This window comes from Littorina saxatilis, linkage group LG6 (assembly GCF_037325665.1).
Source record: "Littorina saxatilis isolate snail1 linkage group LG6, US_GU_Lsax_2.0, whole genome shotgun sequence".
NCBI classification, from domain to species: Eukaryota; Metazoa; Mollusca; class Gastropoda; order Littorinimorpha; family Littorinidae; genus Littorina; species Littorina saxatilis.
In genome coordinates this window covers 901416-912792 of record NC_090250.1, presented here as the reverse complement: position 1 = coordinate 912792, position 11377 = coordinate 901416, and the positions used below count along the sequence as shown (strand labels likewise).

Genomic DNA, 11377 nt, shown 5'->3' with positions numbered 1-11377 from the left:
TCTCTTGTTTGCAGATGCCCGAACATCTCTTTAAAGTTCCAGAACGCCCTCATTCACCAAATGAAAACTTGGTAAGTGACTTCTGAAACCTATTCCACTGGAAAAGTAATGGCTGGTCTTTTTTTTCAGCATGCCTCCTCAGTTTAATAAAGAGTATTGATTCCACTTGTTATGCTGTACTCAGTATTTTGGTTTAATCTGACTTTGAACTGTTCTCGCTGACACATGCCTCTTAACCTTTTTCTCCAGTCAGATTCAACGTTTTGCCATCGGCTCATTCAGATCCCTCAGACGATTCATTATTGCCTCAAATTTGACACACTTTTCACTTCCCCCCAAATATATTTTCTTCTTGAAACACTTTCTGTTATTTGTTGAATATTTAAATTCCTTAAATGCTGACGGTGTTTTCTTTACAAAAATACATTCCCCCTCTTCACAAAAAGCAGTCATTATGTTGGTTTTGTGTATGTGCCCGACTGATGGGACGGTCTTATCCCATGTGAAAGCACGACTGGTGGGACGGTCTTATCCCGTGTGAAAGCACGACTGATGGGACGGTCTTATCCCGTGTGAAAGCACGACTGATGGGACGGTCTTATCCCGTGTGAAAGCACGACTGATGGGACGGTCTTATCCCATGTGAAAGCACGACTTATGGGACGGTCTTATCCCGTCTGAAAGCACGACTGATGGGACGGTCTTATCCCGTCTGAAAGCATGACTGATGGGACGGTCTTATCCCCTGTGAAAGCACGACTGATGGGACGGTCTTATCCCGTGTGAAAGCACGACTGAAGAGAAAGGGGGAATGTACGTTCTGGCTCACCGATTCCGACAGACCCTAAATATTAAAGCAAAATAGGCTTCTGGACTAAACTTTTACTAAAATGAAACATGCGACAAAATCAGAAAAATACTGCATAAATTCATACAAAAAAAAAATACAGTAAAGTAAGGTTGTTTTGAACCAATGCCGGGTCTGTCGGAATCAGTAACCCAGAACGTACATTCCCCCTTTCTCTCATACAACATTCTTAAGCTCAATACGCTCTCTCATTTACAAACTTTACTTCATATGTTCTTTCACTGTTAGAATTATATCTGATACATGCAATGTGACTGTCTAAACGAATAGTTAACTCTTTACAAGTGATTCTATTTTTACTTTTTCTTCCCGTCCTATTTGAATCCCCTTTTTTAAAAACTGCTTTTTCAGATCTTCTATATCGATTGGCTTGTTATATTCAGCTCGTGTTTTTGTTTGAATACTTGCTTTCTTACTTTTGTAGTCATCAAAGTCTGTTTGTATCTGTTTGAATTCTTCGTCAGAAACTTTTGAATCTTCAAGTGCTTTACTGATAGACAGTTTTAGGCTAGACAATTTTGATGATGCAAGAGTGGAAATGGATTCGTGTTTTTCAAGCTTTTTCACAATTTTTTTCATTATAGCTGATGCTATAAATGATAAACCACCAACTGCTGCTGCGACACCACCTAGGATTAGAGAAACTGGAGTCCCTACTCCGGTAGCTAACAGAATTGTTCCCGTTACACCTGCAGCTGATGCAAGGATAGTAGAACCAGTGCTGGCATTAGAAAAGCTGTTGTAAGTTGTTGAGTACTTACGTCTAGCGCGAGAATATTTTTCTAATTCATCTTCTAGTTGTTTTTGTATATTACTAATGTGTGCCAGTCTGAATTGTTGACTTTCTGCTGCACTTTCATCAATATTAGGATAAAGCTTCACACTGCTAGTCATCTTTTAATGCAAAATATAAAATATTTATCTTAATTCTCACTGGCCAGTGTTTCTGCTAAGCTTTGAAGCTGTTCATTGCTTAACACCTTATCTGTATAGTAGAAAGCAATCAAATCAAGATAAGTAAGATTAATACTTCTTATTTCTGTTAAATTATTTATATCTGCGTTAACAACAACATTTTGGTTTGACGTCTGTTTTTTTATTGTGTTAGAATCCTTTTGAACAGCAATAAATACTCTGACTTCTTCAACATTTAATGGTCTCCAGTTGAGATTTATTCCTCTCATTAGAACAGTGTTTGTGGTTTCTTCCCTTTTCCTGACAACTATATCAAATATCATAGTTGCATTCTGCCCTATTGGAAGCTTGGGTATAAAATCGACAATGGTGTCAGCGTCCTTTTCAACACTTTGTTTTCTGTGAATGAGATAGTTGTTCTTATGGAAAGGTTTAACTGCAACTTCTCCCCTGCTGTTAAACGCAGGAACAAGGCTAACAATTAGTGGTTTAGCATTGATTGACTTACGGAATGTGTCGTCTTTTCCAACAAGAGTGTATGGACTCACAAATTCAAACTTCATTTCCCAGTCAATCTTTTTGATAACAGGACTAAGTACCCATTTTTTATTCTGATGTTTCCACATGTAGTATATGTCATCGACAATTGGATCAGGTACATTAACATCACGGATTTGACCTAGTTTGAGAAATCTTGGTTTCTTTTCATCGTCGATTTCCTTTCTCTTGTAATAGCCAGTGTCTGTAAACTCGAATGCATACACTGCACCAACTTCAGCATTGCTCTCAAAGTCGATAGCGTCTGCTAAATCTTTCAACTCTATAGTTGAACATGCAACAGGATAAACTATTGTAGGTCCACTCGACATTTTAATACTCAATATTTTATGGAACTATTTCCAATGTAATGTTAAACAAACAATCAACTGGTTGTCCACTTTGATTTTTCAGATCAATGTGTAGGAATTCATGACACCCTTCCTCCAAGTCCTTGAACTGAAGTGTCTTAAATGTTGGCACGTGCATTTTACAAAAAGAGGCATCACTCGGTGGAAGAATCCTAAGCAGATCAGAACGCTGATCATTAAACAGATTATAGGATGTGTTAAGCTCTCTCATGTGAACAAACAGTACACTGTTAACATCCATGTCAATGGGACGTGTTCCCTTGTATATATTTGTAATTCCAAGCATATCAAGGAGTTTGGTTGGAAACTCAAATGATCTGTTTACTTCTCTAGTTTTGGGCATAGTAAGAGTAGCAATGAGACTTGCATGATTTAAACTCGCTGTAATACCTACTGGAGCAAACAATTCTTTCTCTAAAGTGCAGAAGTCATAGTAACCATCTTCTACAGAATGTGTTTTACCATTAATTCTAACCCAGTTGTTAGCCTTTTTTTTACTGATATTATACCAAGTAACCTTGTACATAATTTCATGCAGTGCAACTTTCATTCCTCCATTTTGATTGTTGATAGGGTTTGCAAGTTTAACTGGCACACTAGTCTTCACATTTGTTAGTGTGATAAACATTTTTTATTCAACAACAAAAATGATTCAGTATAAATTCAACAAAGACGTTAAATACAAAACTGGACCATATTACAATCCAAAGACTATTTCTTTCCATGAGTTGGACTTTGCCGTAACAGAAACAGAATCCATTCGCGTTAAAGTGCCTGACCCATTCCATTCTTACCTAAATCCCCCAATCAAAAATGATAGTGTTCCAAAGATGTGGAACTCTCACCCAATTCAGTTCTATCAGAATCAGTTAAACTTTGCAATATTCTGTGCAACCACAGGATGTGGAGTGTCCTATGCAGACCACATGAATAATTCAAACTTACTGACAAAGTGTGTGTACACATTTCACGTTTACTATCAGTGCAGGAGAATCTTGTCTGAACTTCAGGCACCAATGCCGCATGAAAAGAGCTGGAACCCATTCAACAATAGGATAAACATGAAAGTGTATGAGCGTCTCTGCAATGAATTCAATATAGATTTTAAGACCGACTTTAGGCAAAAGCAAGACAAAAACCATGGCATGGGAACACTATATTTATGGGGTGTCCACAGGAGGTATAATTTTGATTACTGGCCAGGTCATACATCTTTTTCTTCAAATGTGCAGGTACAGTTAGGATCAATAGAACAACAGCACCACAATGCATGGACTACTTTTATATTAGACACCGGCAAAGGTTTCACTGGATCAGGTGTTGAAAGGATCAATGAATCTATCCGAACATATGCGTGGTGCTTGCTAGGCTCGCAGGCACAGACACGATCAAACATAATGAGAACAAGCACAGGGTTTGGTGCGCAGAAACAGTTGTTATCAAATTTAGAAGATGTCATAAACTCTGCAGTTGATCTGCCTTCCAGCATCAAAAGGTATCAAGACTCTCTCCGTTATGCAAGATCAAAAGTTGACTTTGCTGTTGGTAACGGCCTTTACATGTTACCTTCTGATCTCCAGCTGCAGATTGGAACAATAACAAATTATAACAATGAAATCATTATTGCTAGTGACACCCAGCCGCTTGGAAAGGGTGAAGAACTGAATTCAGAAATCAGAACGATGTTACAGCCATATCACAATGAACAGAAACAAAGCGTGACAAGTGAAGATCACGCTGCAGGTGAAGATCATTCTGTCACTAGGGATGATCAAGCTGTTAGTATTAGTGATGATCATGAATCGCAGAAGACTGCTCTAGTAATTGGTGGAGTGGGTGTAGGCTTACTTTTGCTTTATTCTCGTTAGCAGAACACCTGCAATTAAAACTATTAGAGTCCAGAGATGTTCAGCCATGAAACCAACAACTTTACCTGCAAAAGATAACAGCCAGCTAACAATTGAACCAATGATTCCTGGAAGTGCATCCAAAGCTTTTGCTGCTAGTTTCTTTAATAGTTCTGCAATGTGTTTGAGTTGTTTCTTTACCCATCCCGGATCAGATGGAGATGAAGGTGAAGGTGGAGGTGGAGGTGTGACAGTGCCACCTGTGAGTGTTAACACTAATGTGCTTATTGCAAATCCTAACGCAGTTAGTATACTAGCTATTGTGATTCCCTGCTCTCTGAAAAGCGTTCTAATTCTTTCAGCAAGAGTTGTGTCTTCGTAAAGGATTCTTTGAATTGTATTTTTTATTCTGCTGACCTGTGTTCTCAGTTGTTCTCTATTGTTACTTAGAACTTCTAACCTTATGGCTTTCTCCTCCTGCAAATCTTTTAAACGCTTAGAAATTCTGTTTTTTACTTCTTGTTCTAGGTTCAAATCATCAGCATCAGCAAGTTTTTGTTTCTCTTTGTTTATATCTTCATCCAGCTGACCTAGTTTTGACAGATTATTTGCTATTTCGCCTCTGATGGTTTGTAGTGATTGATTAAGGGCTTCTATTTCTCTCATAGGTAATAGTTCATGTGGAGTCTTCAGTGAAGTTTCCTCAGAAAAAGAAGTCTCTATCTCTTGTATAAGTTGATCAGCCTCATCTGCAAGTTTATTAAGATCTTGCAATGGAACAGATTCTATTTGAGTAGCAGTTGGTAGTCCTAGTTCTGCTTGTTGAAGTAAGGAAACAACATGGGAAGATGATGACCGTGTGCTAGGCACAATATCTAATTGCCTAAGTCGATTAGCAGTAAGTTTTTGTTTTAGTGAAACTTTTGATAGAAACTTAGCAGGATTAGATTTATATGTAAGTTGGACTTTTTCTCCTTTATCGTTAGTTGTATATAAATGATTTGCTTCCATTTTGAACTGGTTTGGATCTAAAACATCAGGTTCTTCTCCTAAACTTTTGTAGAAATCTCTAACTTTACCTTCCAGAAGTTCATGTCGCGCCACCTCATAATGCAGTGAATGATGGTAGGGAACCAAAGGGATTGCTTCGCTCATGTCGTCCGCTGGCTCAAATAAATCTTCAAATCCACCTTCTGCCATTTGTAACTTATTTTTTATTTTGAAAATAAAAAAAGATGGCACAATCGTTCGGTTCTGTTCTTGATCCTTACAGAAGGCTGAAAGAACCTCTCGGGGTAAAAGGAATAAGGCAAACAGTTATAGTTACAAATAATCCTTCTACTATTGATCAGAATGAAATACTTACTGTTAGGTTTCCTAATCTAGGTAAGAACGATGTTATTGTACCAGGCACTGTAAGACTATCATTCAAATTAGAATTAGAATCTGGCTCAGATGAAAATAGGACTTTGGCTTATAATGTAGGAAGAGCAATTGTGAGGAAGATTACTGTCAAACTGGAAGGGCGGGAAGTGATGTCATTGAATAATGCAGATGTATTTTTAGTTTATGCAGATAATTGGTTGACTGACAATGAAAAGAAAAACAGAGTGTTTCAAGGGATTCAGTCAGACAATGGGATAAAAGTTAGAATAGGAGCCGGAGATAAAGCTGACAACAAAAAAGATAACGCTGTCAATGTTGCTTTTGGAAACAAATTTTGTATTCCACTTGACTTTGAACTCATAAATTCACATCCTCCCTTCTATCAAGGAGCATTGCGTGACAGGCTGTCATACGACCTGACTTTCAATAGTTATGATCGTGTTATGCTTTCACAAGACCCGGAAGCAAAGTATAAGGTGTCTGGAATTTCTTTAGAGTTTGATGTTGTAAACCATCCTGAACTGGCTAGACTTATAGAAAATCAGTACAGTTCTAAGCTGCCTATCTATTATGAAAGAGTGTTGAATCACAGTACACTTTCAAAAAGCCAGGCTGATCCAATCTGGAACATTAACTTGAATACACCAGCTAGGTCAATGAAGGGAATACTTATGTTGTTTGAGGAACCAAAAGATTCATATGAAAGGCAAATAGAAAAGTTTTACAATCCACTAATCAATAGAGTATATTGCACAATTGAAGGGCAGCCAAACCAAATATTTGCATCTGGCATGCTGCCATACCAACACTATGATGAAGCAAGAAAGTACTTTACTGGAGGAAGATTGAAAGACCCAACATCTGATCTTGTGGCTAAAGATCTACATTTACACGGTGTTGGCGTAGAAGATTTCTTAACAAATAAATATGCGTTATGGCTGGATCTCAGAACAACTGACGACAACAAACTGCATGGAAGTGGAAGGCGAATTGAAAACGGATCAGAAGGAATCACAATACAAATTGAAAAGGAAGTAGGGAGTAGTAGTAAATCAGTTAAGATCTACGTGTTTGTTGTGTCAGATGCGCAGTTAAACATCTCTGAAAGCAGATTACAGGATATTGTTTATTGAACGTGTTAAAATGAAGTATCTAGATTTTCTTCCAAAGGATCCACACTGTTCTTTGATTTGTGGGGCAACAGGTTGCGGCAAAACAAGATATGTTTTGGATTTATTACAAACTGTTTACATAAATCACTTTGAACACATAGTCATATTCTGTCCAACCATAAAGCATAACAGAACATACAAGGAGAGAAAATTCATATGGTCTGATCAAAATATATTTATTGTAAATCCTTCTGATCGTCTAAATGTTTGCTTGGAGCATTATTTCGATCTTTTTCAGAACACGCCAACACTGTTTATTATTGATGACTGTGCAGCAGAACGTGACATTGTTAGAAAGAAAAGTGCACTAGCAAAGCTTGCATTCAGTGGACGACATGCATTAATATCAGTTTGGATATTAACACAAAAATACAATGCAGTTCTGAAAGACTTTAGAGAGCAACTCAAAACAATAACATTGTTCTATTCAAAGGACCGTGACAGTTTTGAAGAGTGCCTTCGAGAAAATGATGTCATTGAAAACAAACAGGAGAGAGAAAGAATAAAGAATAATCTGAAATCTTCTAAGCACTCAAAACTGGTTTTAAAAACTGATCAACCAGTTCAGTATGTATGTTTGTAGAAATCCTTGCTAAGTTCTTACTCAAGTTCTTACCAAGTTCTTACTCAAGTTCTTGTTAAGTTCTTACTCAAGTTCTTGTCAAGTTCTTGTCAAGTTCTTACTCAAGTTCTTGTTAAGTTCCTACCTAAGTTCTTACTCAAGTTCCTACCTAAGTTCTTGTTAAGTTCCTACCTAAGTTCTTACTCAAGTTTAATTACTAGATTTTTATTTTATTCTGCATCAAAATAAAATGAACTGTGATGAATTGCTGATGCAGACTGCTACAGATATTGAAATCTGTGACAGTAGGACTATACCTGATAAAAAAGAAAGATTGTATTCACTTGCTGTTTGTGGAAAAACAAAACACTACCTTGGGCAGCAGTTAACTGTGGAAGAAGTACAACATCTTTCCTCAGAAGATATAGAAAAGTATCATGGACGGTATGAATCAGTGCTTGGTTCTAAGATGGTTAGAAGTATTGGACAGACTGTTATAGGTTTGTACACAAAGATTTTTGGACATTTTACACCTCTCGACTCGGAGGAAGACTTAACACATGATCTAACTCATGACCCTGTTGTTTCCAAGTCCCTCGAATCTCTTGCCTGTGGCCTGTATTATCGATTTGGTGCTTTATTAGTACCATTTGTTGCTGGATTAATTACTTTCAAACACATTAATTTTCAGAATAAAAAAGATGACAGATCAGTTGAAGCAGACAGTGGAGCAGACGAAAATACCAGAAGTGAACACAGTGACAAAGAAACCTGGTAGAGTAGAAGCAGGAAAAAAACTAGCCGAATGGAACAGACAAAAAAAGTTAAATCAAAAGGCAAAGCAGAACATTATGTCTGAAGTTGAGCAGACACCAAACATTCCTGAAGTGACTAAGGTCACACAAACTGATCAAGAATTAAAATCTTCATTTCTATCATACAGAAAAGTAGCTGTAGCAGCTGTTGTTGGAGGAGGTGGATACTTGCTTTACAAACTTTGGCAAGGCAAATATAAAGTGTCAGAAAGACCAAAATCAGAAACACCAAAACCAGAAACACCAAAACCAACAAACAAAGCAGTACAAACAATAACAAAGCCCACAGTAGTACCTGCAGTGGATTCATTTCATATGGAATAATTTTAATATTTTAATTTTGATAACATAAAAATGAGTTCTGAAAAGACAATAGTTAATCTAGTTTATCACGCTGCAGTGATTGGAGGCTTGAGTGTAGGTTACACAATGCTGGGTAAAAGTCTCCTCAGAATGAAACCAGCCGACTTGGGAAAGTTAGACTTCGAAGACGGTGCTAAACTAATTGGTGTTGTGACAGCTTCCTTTGCAACAAAAGACTTCCTGGTGAAGCAAGGAATTATTCCAGAAAATATAAACATGTAAGACAATAAAATGGCTAGCTTGGTTATGATGGTGGGAGGTGCGATTGTAAATGCGCTTGCATTTTCTGGCAGCAACTATTTGTTTTCTAAACTGCAAAATGGTGAAGAGAGGGAAAGGCACAACAAAGCCATGGAACAACTGGCGAAAGCACAGGATGAATACGAGAAGAAACGAATTGCGCAGTTAGACTTTATGAATGATAAACTCAGGCAGCAAGGACATGCAAACAAAACCTTTGCCAATGTTGATGCAGCCATTCAAGAATACTATCTTGTAACTGGAAAGAAAATGAAGACAAGTGCTCCTCCAAAACTGGGTGACTTTTATCAGCCTTCAGAAGAGCAGAAGGTGGGCGAGATTGTTTTCATTGTTATTGGTATGGCTGTTGTTTACTTTATTGCGCGTGCTGTCAAATCTTAATATTCTGTCATTTAAAAAACCATGAGTGATGCTTTGTTATCTAAAATATATTATTCCCCAAAAGGATACTGGAAAGGAAGAACTGCTATTGACAAGCTCAGTGACGCAGCAGGTGTTTCTCAAGATACAGCAAAGAAATGGTTGTCAAAGCAGGCAGTTTGGCAGATCTATTTACCTGCACCAAGAAAAATTACACGACCACACTTTGTTAACATTAAACCGAATGACACTCATCAAATAGACCTGCTGTATTTACCGCATGACACAGTCAGAAGGAAGAAATATAAGTATGCACTGACTGTAGTTGATGTTGCAACAAGATACAAAGATGCTGAACCGTTGACAGAGAAAAGTGCTATAGCTACAGCTGTTGCCCTGCAAGAAATTTACAGACGTGGACCACTAAAGTATCCCAGAATGATTCAGTGCGATGATGGTAAGGAGTTTAAAGGAGCTGTCAACCAGCTTCTGTTAAAACATCATGTTACAGTGAAGAGAGGTATTCCAGGAAACCACAGGTCACAGGCTATTGTTGAGAGCTTTAACAAACAGTTGGCAGAAAAACTGTTTTCATATCAGTACCATCAGGAATTTTTGGACACAGAAAGTAAATTGCGTAACACTGAATGGGTCAAAAGATTACCATCAGTACTTAGAGCAATGAATCTGGAGGTATTTAAAGCTACAGGGTTAAGACCAGTTGATGCAATCAAACAGAAAACAATACCTGTTGCTCCAAAGTCAACAACACCAGTGGCATTACTACCTTTCAATCAGAAAGTCAGATATTTATATGCACCCGGTGAAGCTGAGGGTGACAGCAGGAAGCGTGCAACGGATCCAATCTGGAGTATTGACATTCATGAAATCAAGAGAGTAGTAGAGACAAATCCACCTATATATTACTTGAGAGAACCAGCACCGCAAAGAGCCTTTGTAAAAGAGGAATTACAATTAGTTCCACGTGGTACAAATGTTAAATGATTTTTTATTTCAGATTTTATAGTGTTAACAAAAATGGAAGCTCTGAGAAAGAATTCTAAGCAACTTCATTTTTTTAATTTATATTTTTATTTTGAGTTATAAAATCAAACTCACAGCGATGGAAGACTCTGTATTAGAATCTTTATCGACAGTATTTGACACCGTTGAATTACAAGTAACGGATCCTCAAAATGTGCAGTCCAGTGTGCAAGACGCCATTGAACAAATTCCAAACAATTTGTTGATTGAACCTCCAGTAAAAGTGCAGATAGTCAGTTTAATAAAATACAAAACAGTCAGTGATGAGGTGCTAGAAGTTCATGTTTCAACCAGACAACTAGCACTTAATTCTATGGCAGAATTGAATGGAAACTGGGCAGATGAAATGATGAAACGGTTTGAGCAAGCTGCAGAGGATGCAAAGATGAAAGGATCCGGATGGTCAGAAGGTGAAATTATAAAAATAGAATTGAAGCTAAGTAAATTTGCCCCCATCAGAGGTAGAAGTTACATACCTTTACCTCCTACTCTTGTCAAAAAACGTGCTGTGCTGAACATAAAGAATGATGATGACAAATGTTTTATGTGGTGTGTTCTGGCAAGACTGTACAGTGTAAAGAAAAATGCAGAAAGAGTGTCTAACTATCATGCATACAGAAATAAACTAAACTTTACTGGTATTGAATTTCCTGTCAGCATTACAAGCATTGACAAATTTGAACAGCAAAACAAACCCATCACCGTAAATGTTTACACGTGGGATGAGGAAGATGAACTGAAACCAGTCAGAATATCAAAGAACTCACCAACGATTGGTGATTGTGATACTAACCATGTTGACATGTTACTAATGACTGATGGTGTAAAATATCATTACACTTTGATTCGTACAATGAGTAGACTGATGGCGAGCAC

At 37.5% G+C, this 11377-nt stretch overlaps 1 protein-coding gene across 1 annotated transcript in view; it reads left to right on the top strand.

Annotated features, from left to right (window-relative positions):
- LOC138969655 (transcription factor SPT20 homolog) overlaps positions 1 to 86 on the top strand; it is a 23493-nt gene extending 23407 nt beyond the window's left edge. The window contains exon 11 of the mRNA XM_070342512.1: positions 15 to 86. Coding sequence (XP_070198613.1) covers positions 15 to 86 — 72 coding nt within the window. The remainder of the gene's footprint in view (positions 1 to 14) is intronic.
- The last annotated feature ends 11291 nt before the right edge of the window (positions 87 to 11377 follow it).